The sequence below is a fragment of the Rasamsonia emersonii genome (assembly GCF_000968595.1).
Source record: "Rasamsonia emersonii CBS 393.64 chromosome Unknown ctg1118621759675, whole genome shotgun sequence".
Classification (NCBI taxonomy): Eukaryota; Fungi; Ascomycota; class Eurotiomycetes; order Eurotiales; family Trichocomaceae; genus Rasamsonia; species Rasamsonia emersonii.
The window spans coordinates 14654-29359 of record NW_013563341.1 but is presented as its reverse complement, the minus strand read 5'-3'; the positions used below and the strand labels follow the sequence as shown (position 1 = coordinate 29359).

General features: G+C 51.3%; 3 protein-coding genes across 3 annotated transcripts; 1 reads left to right on the top strand and 2 right to left on the bottom strand.

Annotated features, from left to right (window-relative positions):
- Positions 1-2876: 2876 nt before the first annotated feature.
- On the bottom strand, positions 2877-6301 carry T310_0332 (Mediator of RNA polymerase II transcription subunit 5; the record flags this gene model as incomplete). The annotated part of the gene is made up of 6 exons (XM_013476761.1): positions 2877-3994; positions 4042-4401; positions 4456-4627; positions 4682-5188; positions 5348-5598; positions 5656-6301. 6 exons carry the CDS (start codon positions 6299-6301, stop codon positions 2877-2879), a joined length of 3054 nt encoding a protein of 1017 aa, XP_013332215.1.
- A 2537-nt stretch (positions 6302-8838) lies between these two features.
- Positions 8839-9480, bottom strand: T310_0331 (uncharacterized protein; the record flags this gene model as incomplete). The annotated part of the gene is made up of 1 exon (XM_013476760.1): positions 8839-9480. The coding sequence occupies one exon, from the start codon at positions 9478-9480 to the stop codon at positions 8839-8841; it is 642 nt and encodes a 213-aa protein (XP_013332214.1).
- A 3391-nt stretch (positions 9481-12871) lies between these two features.
- T310_0330 (Aldo-keto reductase) lies at positions 12872-14045 on the top strand (the record flags this gene model as incomplete). Its single annotated transcript, XM_013476759.1, has 3 exons — positions 12872-12951; positions 13274-13968; positions 14020-14045. 3 exons carry the CDS (start codon positions 12872-12874, stop codon positions 14043-14045), a joined length of 801 nt encoding a protein of 266 aa, XP_013332213.1.
- Between the last annotated feature and the right edge of the window lie 661 nt (positions 14046-14706).

Below are 14706 nucleotides of genomic sequence, written 5' to 3'. Positions count from 1 at the left end.
TTCTTGCTATGGTTGTGTATAAAATACAGTGGATGGAGAGGTCTACAATCGTGGCAGAAGACTAGTTACTTATCTAGTCGTGACAGGATATCAGACTCCGAAGGAGAGTGTAATTGAGGCTTGATATTGGCGCACAAGTTGGAATTTTACTGAAACCTGCGCAGGTTCCAGGCTAACTCACCACGATGTCATGGCCGATAGCATACACAGCTATCACAGAGCTCCTGCAACATCGTCACACGAGTGTAGCTCTGGATCGATATCGCATATTTCGGCGACATTGAGTTGAGAAGATGCCATCACCTCTTCATCGGACAGAAAGAGCGCTTTGCGGCTCGCCAACGCTCTTCATACCGAGTAAACGGGTAGCTCCAACTCACCAGTGCGTGTTTGCTATCAGATTCTCAGCTCTCGAAGTCCACCACCGATCTCGCTAACCGAATAGAAAGACCCAGTCATCTAGTGGGTTTCTATCGTCTCTGATCTGGAACTCAGCAAGTCAGCAGGGAAACCTGAACCTCCGATCACCATTTCTGCCATCATCCCGTACAGAACGGATATCATTGTGGAGACAGCCCGAGCATTCCTCCGTACTGACTAGAGTCCTACGGAGTACTGATCATATTCCGTGGACCCGACTCGAGTACACGGTACGCAAGTACGGAGTAGAGCTCAGCTTGATCTGAGTGCCGCGAAGTTCCGAACGATGATCTGGATCGATCCGATCTAGACCCAGGGATCGGGAACAGATATCTCCAAGTTCGCGTTCAAGATCTTTTCCAGATGGTACGTAGATCTTCGGCTAGACAGAGCAGATTTTCCGCAGTATTATTGCTGCCCTGAATGAGTGTCTATAGTGAAATCCAAAATTGCGAGTTGAATACAACAACTCGGTAAGGTCGAACCGAGCCAAGACCTGGTCTGTTGCTTATGGATACTAAGGTTGAAGATACTTCGAAGGATGTTTTGGTTTTCCCCTCTTCGTCTACCAACCATAGATGCCTCAGGAAGCCCGTGTGTGAATCCTTCCGTCCATTGACTCCATTCTTGGGACAAGTGGACACCCATCGAACGGTCCGGGCTGAGGTCTGGGTCTACCGTCTCAGGGGAGCTTCATTCAAGCTTAAAGTTCAAGCGTGAAGCTCGACTGTTGGTAAGCTAAGTTAGTCCGACGACGGTTCTGAACTCAGGAACCCGTTCCGTTAAAACGGTTCGCGCCGGCTGAGCACTGGCCAAGCAGTTAGCGTACTCCGTACCCGTGGCCTCGGCCCTGGATTTAACGTTCGGTTGGCCTAACGACGGAGTACTCTAACAATTAATTAATGAATTGAATTAAATTAGAAGTAGGTCCTGTTGCCTCGCATCATCAGGAATAGGAGGATCCTAGGTGCTGTTAGCCTGTACGGAGAACTCAGTGATCAATCCTCCTTATCCTGAACCCACGCGACTAAAGTTAGTAGTAACAGGGACACGCCAGTACTACTACCTAGGCGAGGAGAAGGATTATTCCCCATTTTTCGGTTCTTGGTTCTCTCCCAAATTCCCAAGAAAACAACCCCCTAAAGAAAAGAAAAGTGGGGGGAGAGCGTGCTAGATTGCGAGCTAACTAATCATCTACAAACTATCTATATCTACGGAGTATGGAGAACGGAGAACGGAGAACATACTGATTCAGTCTACAGAGTAGATCTGTCCTGATAGTTCCAGCGTAGCTGACGTACTACTACTACTATACTCCGTACTACTCTGTGCTTCGCGGAGGTAACCACCTAACCGGGTAGAAATACGGAGTACGGAGTACCTAAGGTGCGGAGTAGCTATTATTGTCCAACAGTTAAGTTTACATAGTCGATCGATCGAGTCGAGTCGAGTCAGCCTGCCTGGTTAAACCAGATTCTAGATACGGACGGAGTACATCATCGGTATCGAGAGACGGCAATAAGTCAAAAAAAAGCAATACGAAGTATTTATTAATAATAGCAACCTGGCAACTCGCTGGGCAGTGAGAAAGAGTTAGTCTAGACTCTTAGTCATGATTAACTAATCACTGTCGTAGATAGTTATAACTATAAATAAATCGTATATCGTAACTTGGATAGATTTCGTATTCTGTCTCATCCTATCCACTTCTAGTCAATAGTCAAGGTCAGTCAGTCTACCTATAGTATATGATGCCGTGATGTTTGCAATATGTAAATTCGTATGTAAAAAAACAAGGACGTAATTAATGACAGATAAAATTTCTTTTCTTTTTCATTTCATTTCTTTCTTTCAATTTTTACAGTCTCTTGCGAGTTATGTATTATTCCTTACAATGAATAATAGATATATTAGCTATCTAACCAACTATATTACCACCAGGTTAGACAATCCCCTGCCTTGAATTGAATCTCTTTTCTTATTTTTTCCATTATTTCTTCCTCAGAAAAGGAAAGAAAAAAAAACCTTCTTTTCTTCTTCTGAGGGGGTTTGTTTCGATTTCTGCTCTAATGTACACATAGAGCGACTTTCTCTGTTTCCATGTGCACGGTACTCACTTATTGACGATTTTGGGTTATAGATATAGATACGGATATCTCGACGGATTCTATAAAGATTCTCGATGTGAATAACTAAGCCTGAGGACACCGATACCTGTTGGAAGGGGAGGCAGAAGAAAGAGGGCCTTACTGGGTTGAGCAGGTTGCTCGTCTGTGATTCTTTTTTTATTGTTGAATTGCCTAGTGTTGCAAGATATATGCAAATAACGGCTTTCTTTAATCGAATCCAATCAATCAAATCACCTTGTTAAAGTAATAATAATCATCATCGATATTCCTCCTTACAGCACAATTTATTGGGAGAAATAAGTGCTCGTATTAATAACTGGATAGTGCTTAGAACATCCCCTCCATATCCAGGTCTAAAAATTCTGGATTCCCAACTCCCATATCTGCCGCATTCAGCATGTCGTCAATGCTCGTATCCATCCCCGTCCCAGGACCAGATCCAGCCCCGTCCAACCCCACGCCTTGAGGAGGCGCCCCATTGTTGACGCCGCCCGCAGCCGCCGCTGCCTCGTTGAGCATCCGGTCGATGTTTTCTTCTGATCCTCCCATTCCAGTCCCCGTCATCTGCGGGTCCGCCGAGCCCAGATCCATCTGATCGTGGCCACCGACACCACCCTCCAGATTCATGTTGTCAATGATATTGCTGACGTCCAGATTGTTGACGTGGGATGGTGGCGCTAGCAGAGCGTTGACACGACGGTACAAACGCACAATGACCTCTGCACGCAAGGGATCCTTTTCCGCAATCTTAGGCACGTTCTCATGCTGAAAGACGAGGGCGTCTCGAAGCGTGAGGATCGGACAACGCGGAAGAGCTTCCTTGTTGGGGTCGACAGGACGATAGATTGCTTGATCGACGGCAAAAGACTCTGCCATGGGCGAACAGATCAAGGTTGCTGCAATGTCGATGGCGAGGTCACCGCTCCCAGCTTCGGTCTGCAGCTTCAATTCCTCGATCAAAGCCGGGAGGACCCGCGTGGCGCCCAAGATTCGAACCCCAGCCAAAAGCTGGCGATGTGTGTATGAATGGGGAGACATGCTGATTTCCGGATTGGTGCTCCACAAGACAAGGGAATGGAAAGTATTCCGGATGCTGCCGGTGAGTCCACCGGAGTGCGAAGTCCAGCTCTCGAGTTCAGCTCGATGACTGCTTCCCGTCCTCTGAAAGGACAGATACGGTTCAAGAGCGTCGAGGATAGGCTTGATATCCGACCGTCCCGGATGCCGGGTACGTACGTCTTTCAGCTGCTCTTCCAGTGTCCGCGCGGTGATGTAGAGAACTGTCCGATGAATAGCCTCCGCTTCTCCTGAAATCGAATTGGGCTTCACCAGGGAATGCAGCACTTTCAAGGGGATCGTCGGGTCTGTTTCGGATTCCCAGATATAGTTACCCAGCCATGTGAGTGCGATAACGAGAGACGGAAGGAGAAACGGCTCAAGAAGATCTGCAAATGTTAGCCACGTCAAGGGTTGGACGCCTGGGATTACACACATTCAAAACCGCCCTTGAGCGTGTCAAACTCTAACTTCCCGGCCTCGCAAGCACCAATGCTTTGACTGAATAGCGTCGAAACCAGAAGGTAAAATTCCTGAGGGCTGCATGATGACATGGTCTCCTCGCTGATCCCCTCCGCGATAAAAAGAGCTGAGATCCAAGCGCCTAGATTCTTGTGTTGCTTCTCGCCCAAATCGTCGAGTTTCTGGCTGGATGAACCTCGATCCAGCAGTTTCAACACAAACGATTGACTATTCGAGATTCCAAGATCGTACTGGCTCAGATCGTAGCGATACTTGAAGGCGAGGACCAACAGCAGCACGCTGCCAAACTCGTCATAAACAGGTTGGTTTTCACCTATTGCCAATTAGCCAGTTTCTTAAGTTCACAACGCGGCCAGATTAGTCCAACCTTGATCCTCATCCCACCTCCAGGCATCCAGCAGAGAGCAAAGGGGCTGCAAAATGGTCTTGGGACTGCGAAACAGCAGAATAACATCCAACACCTGGGGCCGACGAGACAGGGAATTACAAATCGTTTTTAATGTAACTGTCTCTTTCTGATTGCAAAGACTGTGTATCACCTGGCAACAGTGTTAAAGTTTACTCGCCAATCGATCGACGTCCAGAAAACTCACCTCTGTAACCGCACCAACTATGGCTGCTGCATTCCCCTCCATGGCTTCCATTTCGGCAATCAGCTGATCAGCGCGCTCATGATCGGCGGTGATCTGCGAGACCAGCTCGTCTTTGATGTATTTGCCACCAACGGGCAACGTCTGCATCGGGTTTTCACCCAGCAGGCGTTCGATGCTGGACTCGGGGATGAGCCGGTGCAACGCGCAAGCGAACAAGAACTCCTGTCTCACGTCCGACAGGACCGTGTTGCCATGCATTTCAAACATTTGCGAAAAAGAAGGGAACGCGTTGGGATCGAGTCGGTTCAGAGCGTGGCTTATGCAGACCTCCATTTGAATCGGCTCCATTGAAGCTGCTGCCATGCTCGCCAAGAATGGCGGCAGCTTATTAACGAGAAATGAGCGAAAGACGAACATGGTCCGGCTGGATTCATTTCGATACATGGCGTTAGATAGGACGTCGAATGACGCGGTGATTAGCTCTTGTATCAGGACCTCGTGATGTCCCTAGTAAATGTCAGAACAGTTAACCGCAAAAACAGAAAAGAAAGGCCTACCCCATAGCGGTTCGATAAGTAATTTAGAAGCATACTGTCATCGACAAGAGGGCGCCCCACAAGCTGAACCATTAGCAAACAGTTCTTCAACGGAGAGTGGGCAATTTACCATAGCGTTGAGGTAGATATAGAGACCAGCTCTAGAATTGATAACAGGGCCGTCCATAACGGAAGCTTCAAACTGCAGCGCGTTCACATTGACGCCATCCATCATGGGAACGTCGAGAGATTTCGAGTTGGGCTCCCCGTAGAGCTCGAAGCCCTTCTGCAGGCTATCCAGTCGGTTTCGAAGCGGCACCGAGACGCCAGCACACAGCGGCAGATAGGCCGTGAGAGCCTGTCCAAGCTTGATTTTGAATGCTAATCAAGAGTCAGTCGAAATGCCGCAAGCAAAAACGGATGGAGGTCATGTCGCACCCTCCGAATTGTCCGAGGAAAGAGCCTCGAGCCCTTTCTCGGTTGCAGACAGAGCAGCCAATAGAATCCCCAGAGATTCGAACAACGATATCGCGTCGGGAGAGCCCATCAAGCCTCCCGTCTGCTGGTCCTCGTTGACATGGCTTGTATGCCAGCGGACCACCTCCAGAATCCAGTCGGCAACCGCTGTGAAGATCCTCGCGGCGTCCGTGGCAGATATCGGGACACTCCCCGTCGAAAGCGCAATCATTGCATCTTGAATGATCCGGGTATCGGTCATCAGGGTGGTGGAAAGGTGCTGGCCCCGGCTCTTTTGCTTGTTATCGGGAGCTGCCGCAGACTGCTGCTGCTGCTGCTGCTGCTGCTGCTGCTCGCCGATGGACGAATGTTTCAGCAGACTCTGCAGGACGGTGGGAATCCTGACGGTGCCCAGCTTGGTCAGGGTGTCGACATAGAGAGGCACCAACGGGTCCCATTGGGCGTTGGCGACGGCGCGCGACTCGAGCACGACGTCGAGCAGGGACGCCTCTGCCAGCGGAGCACGCCGTGCCAGAAGCTTTGCAAGCGTTTTGAATTCATTGGCGTCGATGCGCCGGATCAGACACTGGTGGAGGAGTTTCCTCCACTCTTCCACTGACGATCCCATCGCCTGGGACGTGCATGCTAATTACCACCTTTTCAAAGGAAGATGCTGTCAATATCAGACATATATTCTATATAGATTCTTATGGATAAGACGATGGTTCATATATTCGTGAGCCTTGAACATGGCTGGACTCTTCCATTGTTGTTGCAGCGATGATGGCTGGGCGAGTCACGGCGTCACGGTCATGTGATAACGATTATGTAATCATTATCATTTGCTCCAGATCAATTGACTTGGATAGGTATGAAGCTCTGCAGCGCAGTAAATGGAGAAAAGGCATCCCTGGATGTTTCCACCAGTTTAGTAGGGTATTGACTTTTTAGTCACACACATACTGCTTTTGGCCAAAGTCTCATGGCAGAAATGTTGAGGCTTCCACTTGAACAAATATCGAGGATACAAAGCCAATAATAATGTAGAATAGTATATGACACCTGACTACAGGATTCGAAGCCCTGTCTACGTTTATCTATCTCCGGTTCGTAGACAGGCACGGCAACGGTGCGTTCCTGGGCTGGCCGCTGCCGGCACGTTGCACTCAATGGGGATAACTTATCTACTAGCTAACAAGCTTGCTTCCTGGCAGGTGTCGTCTCAGGTACAAATTACCTGCTAATAAGATCCATCAATTATACAGGAGTGTTTGTTTTAAGCTGCTGGTTCGTGCTGTTTTCGGTGTCCTCCGTACCGTACTACCTACTTGACTACTTACTACACTGAATATCGTTACAACTTACCGGTCGACCTGTGAAATATTATTATGACTATGACTATGATTGGTAATTGCTCCCAGAAAATTCCCGTGGTGATCGTCACAAGATATTGTAGATTTCTTTCTTACTAGGCACCCCTCTTTTTTTGGGACCATGTGAATCTGTGGCTGGCTGAAAGTTGGTCCACTTTGAACCCCTCTCATCTACGTAGAATCGTAAGGTAGATGCCCGATCAAGACGGGTCAACGGTGATGCGTTCCATGGTACAAGTACGGACTAAGAGGGACAGTGAATCCCGATAAATACTAGGTGGGTAGTATCAAGGTCATTGTCACAAAATAATGCATAACGAATTTGTTGGTGTGGGCTTGCTTGTCCGGGTCGGAGATTTTTGCTAGATCTGTGCAGATCGATTGGATTGGGAGCCGAGGTCAATACCCGATCTGGAATGCCAAGGAGTCTGATTGGCCGGAAGGGCTGCTAAGGTTTAGCATGCCCTATCAGAAAGCGGATTGGTGCGAGTGACTTAGGCTGCAAGGCAGTTGCCAATTCCGGACGTAGTATGCACCTGCAGTATGGATGCAGCATGGACAAACAAACTGCCTTTTTGTGTCTCCCATGGTTCCTGCCAACCCTGTGCCGCGAACAGCAACTGGTGCACCGTCCGCTGATTGGTTTGTGGATGGATTGCAAAGTAAGCTTAGGATGTAATTGGCTAGAAAAGGGAAAAGAAAGAGAAACGCCTGGAGAGGTATATTATATTTAATGACGACAATATATGGAGTACTGCGAAGAAAAAAAAGACAGAAAAAAAAAGGGAGAATGGCTCCGGAATCGGCAGACAGTATGTCACAGTAGTGGAACGACTTGCGCTAACCATCGTGCCAAAGCACGGCCAGCGAGAGAGGTTAGTGACCTTAGGCGACCAACTAATAAGAACTCCCGAATCGACTCTGGCCAGCGGACGAGTGTCAGTTCGCGCAATGGAAATGAGATCGTTAACGCTCCGTAGCGGGGGAATAGGCCATCGAGGTTGTGTGATTGGCCGGTCCCTGGAAATGAACAGATACTAACCATTCTGATAGTCGCCTATCGAGGCACGACAATTAGGCTTTTTCGTCGCGTCCACTCATCCCAACTGTCACACAAGTTCTAGAAGAAAGAAGAAAATAATCCGCCAATTGTACGAAGAAAAAAGACCGGGAACATCAATGGTGACTAACAATAACCTCGGCATTTTAGACGACTCTCTTTCGTATCTGGCGGTGTACATGATGAGGGGGTATTACAGATTGAAAATATTGGAAGAAAAAAAGGGTAGGAAAATGGGTTGCACGGTTGCACCCCATTCTCCAAGACAGGTAACCCGGTGGATGTGATGTCTTCAGCCATCCGTTCTTTCCCCAGTAACCTGTAATCTAAGTGATATACCATAACGGATGCTACATGGCACACAAAACACACACACACTTTTGTTTCTTCCTTGAACTCGCTCTCCTTCCCCCCTTGAACCCCTGAAGATGCAAGAACTCCAACTATGCTCTTTGTAACCACAAGGAAGATCGCATGCAACGCCAATCCAGTGTAGATCGAATCCATGGTTTCTCATCACGTCGTAGTGAAGCAATCGAACCGTGAACAGAAAAAAAAAGTACCGCTGGCCCGAAAAGAAAATTGTAAGATATACGATCGAAAACTCTCGTGATGTGGATCCATGCCACCGAGAGGTTGGCTAGGGGCAGAAGCCAGGCTCCTAGACGAGGTAGAAAGGAAAATTCGAAGCGAAGAGAAACGAAACGGCGGGAGCCAGCCTGTCATCTCTCATCATGATCTCGATCCGCGGTGTTGTCGTGATCCCTGGGAGAAAGAATCTTGCAGCACGTCGGGAGCGCGAGGTCCAACCATCCAGTCTTCCATCGCCAACCACTCGCTCCAGCTCCGCTCGGCGGCCTCGATCTCGGAATCCAGAGGGCCTTGCAGGGGCCGCAGGAAGGGAATCGTTTCCAAGGGTGGAATATCGTAATCCTTCTTCACCGACGCCCATCCGCCGCTCTTGGCCGCGAACAGATAATTGCGGCGTTCCTGGTCATGGAGCGGTCCAACTCCGGTCCGCCAATCGTCCCCAAAGAATCCATGCAGTACCCCGGGGAAATCCATCCCCGTGGCGACTAGGCGCCGGATATAAGGGACCAGGGATACGGAGGGCGGAAGAGGGGTGATGGGAGCAGAGGCGGACGGGGGCTGAGCTGGAGGAGTGCCGGAGGCGTCGTTGGAATTGAAGATGGGATTAGGCTGTCTCTGGAAAGGGAGTCGAATGTTGAGGAAGGCGCAGAGGGCCTGCACGGGAACGCTGTGCTGCGCATGGTCCAGAAAGTATCGTTGACAGCTCTGATATCGCGGATACCACTCGAAGATGTCGAAGCTGGAGTCGTCAGAGCCCTGGGACGCCTCCGACAGCTCGGCCATGGTGGCCGGATCGAACTGTTGCTGCTGCTGGCCACTCATCCTGGCAGGACCGCGGGGGATTGGCGGCTGCTGCGGCGGCTCTGGCTGTGGCTCCGGCTGTACAGAACGCCTGCTGCTAGTGGTTCAATGCAGTCTCAGCCTGTCTTGCTCCCGCGGAGAGGAAGAGGAGTGGATGGGAAATTTTGATTGTACTTCTTGGGGAGGGGGTAATTTCCGGACGGCTCGCCGGACAGAGGGATTGCAGTCGTCTCTTTCTTTCTTTTTTTTTCTGGCAGGGATAATAGACGACACACAAAGTATTTCAGGTGGAGGAGAGGGATGGGGGCCTAGTTACTTGCTAGAGAAGAGGCTCCTCCCTCGACGGATGAAGGCCAGGAATCCAGTCCTGAGAGAAGAGGTGGCAGCGGCAGACACACGGGCGAGACGGCGGCTCTTGAGCACACGGAAACCCGAGCCGGACGCAGGATCATTCAAGGACATCTGCTAGCGGAGGCCCGACCAGGCGCGGGGGAAGTCACGGCGGGCGTGACCAGGCGAGGCATAAGGAGGGGAGCGAGGGCGGAGGGAGGAGGCCGACAGAACGGTGTTGCGTCGGAGGAGGAGGCGCGGGCAGGAGAGAGAAGAAGAACGACGGCGGCCATCTGGGGAAGGGAGGCCATCGACTTTATGCGAATGGTATATACAACAGCGGGGAGCAGCCAGACTTAGCGACAGGCCATGCGGACAAGCTGAGCAGCTGCGGGTTCCGGCGCATGCCATCGACCATCCACACTGGGGCCTCGCCTGCCATGCCTGGCAACTGCTCGACCTGCCCGCCGTGCGTCGGCACCCCATCCGGCGGGCCTTTGGGGCTCCTGGGCCACCGCAACCCCCAAGAACGCCCATGACGATGGTGGACCAAGGGCTCGATGGAGAGGCGCTTCGGTAGGGCCCAAGGGCCTCTAGCCGTGCAGCGAGGATCGCGCGTCGTTCAGCCGCCAGATCGAGCGCCGTGCCGCTGTGGCTTGGGCGACGCTGCGGATTCGCCCGCGATCGAACTCAGAGGCCTTCCATCGTTCCACGTCGGCCTAGACGCTGTGACCCCTGCGTACAGAACTGCTCTGGCTGCCGCGTGCTGACGCCTGGGGCCGGCCGAGGAGATTTCGAGTCCGTGCTTCCGAGCACGGAGGACAGCCTACGTCCCCAGGGACAAATCACAGCCTGAATAAAAATAAAGATCCCTACGGGCGAGGGCGATCGCCAGACGGTTCCTGGACCAAGCGCAATGGGCTGGGTAGTACTGGCGGATATTTCGACGCTATTCAATGGTTCTACGACGAAATTCCAAATAGCCCAGTCGCAGCCCGCGGAAGGGCAGGCCATGCCTCTGCTCCCACTTCGCCCAGAGGACGTCTACCGTGTCCACAACCGCGTCGAAGAGCTTCTTTTCACCATCGGCAAGGTGGCCGGGAACGAAGGAAAATGAATTGGCTGACGATTCACATGCGTCCCTCTCCATGCAACGTAAGCCCGTGCAGAAAAAAAAGGGGGTGGATTCGCTGCTTGCCGGTGCTGTTTTCCACTAACTGCCAGCGCATCATGGGCGGACAACCGGAAAAGGTCACACGAGGATCCCAATAGCCTGGGAAGCGCGTCCTCCACGACGATCAGTCTGCAGACATGCTGCACCACCGCCACCGACAATGCACCACCCTCCAGCGTCCAGTCGTGATGGTGGCTAGTTCCTTGCAGACGATTACTATTCTTGTTGCTAACCTAATCATCCCCGGGAATTTCGATAACATCTTTTGGGTTTGCGAGTCCCACATCAGTGCGTTGCGGCTATCTTTTCCACCTCCCACCATTTGCCACAGGCCAACGACCCAACCCGTTACCCACCTGCCTTTCTTGTTGCTCACAACTGCTCAAAGTCAAAAACGTCGCTGCATCCATGGTTTGGCACATGCTGGGCGGTGGGACAGAGTTGTCTGGCTCGACAAGCGCGACACCGTTCGGAGCATTTCCACCACCCTGCACGACGCTGACTGGGCGACGACGCGAGTTTCAACGGCATCTGTCCGTTCCAGACGCTGAGTGAGCTGTTTTTCTGACACTTAACGCTCAGCTCCCGTGTTGATCTCGCTGCAGATACCCGACGTCCTCGTTTCCGTGCGGCTCTACCCTACTGGTTTCCGGCTATTGAACAAATCAAGGAACACGGGTTCGACCCAGGAAGCTACGAGGAGACCTTCCAATGGAGGCAAATAATGGCCATGTCATTCGCCGCTCGTTTAGGAAGGTGTTTCCAGGCCATCTCATCCATCATCGGTTAAGAAAGCGCAAACAAGGCCTTTGTTTGATCAGAGCGCGGATGGAGGGCAACTCCGCGGAGGGCGGTCAATCATGCTGCCTTGGCAGTCTTGATGTCAGACTCTGACCATCGTGGCGCCTTACTGCAGATTCGTCGCCACATCGGTGTAGACTGCACGGTCTGAGAAACAAGCGCAAAGTGGCTAGTGAAGTTTCTGCGGCTGTCACATCCTAGTCTGATGGACTGCATGTCCACCCAAGACATAGCTGTATTTTTTTTTCAGGATGTGATCAACGTACTCCGTATTCCTTTTCCTTCGGCACATTTGGCTTGTGGCGTCAAAGGGGCACGTGCGACCAAGAAATCTGGCAGCCTGGCACAGCGCTTTCATGATGTAGATGATGATTGGCCGGCTGGCGATACGAGACTCTCAACCTCTGTTGCAACTTGCTGCCATGAAGATTCGAAGCAAGGGCGAAGCGAAACAGCAGGGCGCTTGTTTCGTGACTTTCGTCGACAATTCGCGCCGATCCCGGAGACGCCGGATAGCCGGCGCGGGGATTGCCCAATGAGGCCGCGGGATCCACACCAGCCACAGGTTCGCGGATACGATCGCATATCAGCCACAGATTGGCCGGGCATCGATAGTCGGTGCAGGATGTGGCTAGTGCATGCCGATCCGTGTGCTTGTCTTGCAGCGGAACACAGCTCCAGCCACTGATCACTAGCCACCGTCACCGCCTCGATCCGAGATCTGAGGTGGCCGTGGGGGCTGGCTAAAAAAAGATCGACTTGGGCAACCTTTTCCTTCTCACGACAGCCCCATGCAGACTATCGACTCTCATTATTGGGACCACGCCATTGCGACTTGTGACCTATCGTAATTGCGCCGGTTAGTTGACAGGCGTGCCAATTTTGGCAGAAGAGCAACAAACAACACCTAACCGGGGAACTCGCCCGCTGTCAACCTGTCACCCAACGAAGCGCGACCCTTGACCGCCTAAGCGGCCGGAACCTAGCCCAACCCGTGCACGACCTTGCGTCATTGCTCGATTCTGCGGCTGACGCTGTGTATCAAACCTCACCACTAGATCGATCGCCATGGCGACTCCCAAGAGTGCATATTCTCTGTCCTCCAGGATCAAGGTCAAGCCTCCTGCCTACGTCTTTGCCACGTGCATGTGATTTCAATCCAGTCCATGCGTTGTGTCCTGTTGACTCGGCCGATTCTCGTCATACCCCTCAGCTGACAGCATCGTGCTCATGTATAGCTCCCCAATGGCGCGTCCATGCCGCAGATTCACCTGGGTGTCTACCTCACCTCTGGGAGGGAGACGGAGAATGCTGTCAAATGGGCCCTAGAAGTGAGTTGGCGCGAGCTGCCTCTCGCAGTAGATCCGCGACTAACCAGTGTCTACTTGTAGGCCGGCTATCGAGGGTAATCATGGTCTTGGGCTGTGCTCCAATCTGTCGAAAGAGAAGCTGACGTGTGCGTGCAAACAGAATCGACAGCGCTCAAATGTACCACAATGAGAGAGAAGTTGGCCGCGCCATCCTCCGTTTCCTCGAAGCCGAGAAGAACAAGCCCAACGGCGTCAAGCGGGAGGACATCTTCTTTACTTCAAAGCTGGCCTCGAACATCAGTTACGACGCTACACGGCGGTCCATCAAGGAGTCGATTCGTGCCTCGGGGCTAGGCTACATCGATCTGTTCCTCATTCATGCGCCGTACGGCGGCAAGGCCAAACGGCTAGAATGCTGGCGTGCGATTGAGGATGCGATCGCGGACAACGAGATCCGCACGGGCGGGGTGAGCAACTACGGGGTCAAACACCTGAAGGAGTTGCTCGCGTCGAACCCGCGCATTCGCCCAGCCGTCAACCAGATCGAGGTGCACCCATTCAACACTCGCTCCGAGATCACGTCGTTCTGTCAAGAGAATGGGATCGTGGTCCAGGCCTACGCTCCGCTGGCGCGTGCCTATCGCATGCGCCATCCGACCATCGTCTCGCTGTCGCAGAAGTATGGGTGCACGCCGGCGCAACTCATGGTGCGATGGAGCCTGCAGCACGGTTACGTGCCGCTGCCGAAGAGCGTCTCGAAGGAGCGGATCATCTCGAACGGGCAGATCGAGGGGTTCGAGATTAGCGCGGAGGACATGAAGACGATGGACGGGTTGGACGAATATTTGGTTACTGGTGAGCTTCACTCTCATCATATGATAGTGTTGATGCTGACATGAATGATAGACTGGGATCCTGTAGATGCCCCTTGAAGTTGTATATACTGTCTGTTTCATAACATCAGATACAGGATCGTCATATTACGAACAGAATCTATGCCAATGCATGCATGCGTCTGTATGCCCATCGAAGTAGATGGTCTATCCTATACTCTTCGCACTCAACGTCGCAAACGCAGAATCCACGTACTAGTTCCTCATGACCCGATTTGAATTGAGGAATATTGAGGAATAAATAAACAAACCGCGATGTGGTATACAATAGCTGTTGATCTGGTCTGCAAGATAGTATCACTCCGACTGCCAAGAGAGCTACCATCTAGATAATCTAAGGTTTGACACAGAGTAACTTTAAATTCTACAGTTGCGACATGTTGATTATTTTTTTTTATCTTTAATTAATTAATTAACCTTACAAGTTTCTGGGGTAATTAATAATTCCATCGGCTGGGCTCGTTCTAGAATGCTTCTAGTGGACTGCTGCGCCACAGCCAGGAGGAGCACATGAGCAGTTGCCACTTGAAGTAATGAGCACATGATCAGTGATCATCACACTACGGAGTAGATTCGTATTTTTTCTAAAATAAACAGCACATTGTATGTCGTTTCATATAACTCAATTCAATAATGATTCAACTTTTAATAAATAAATACATACACCGCAGTACAGTACATGTGTACAGTACTGTCAGTA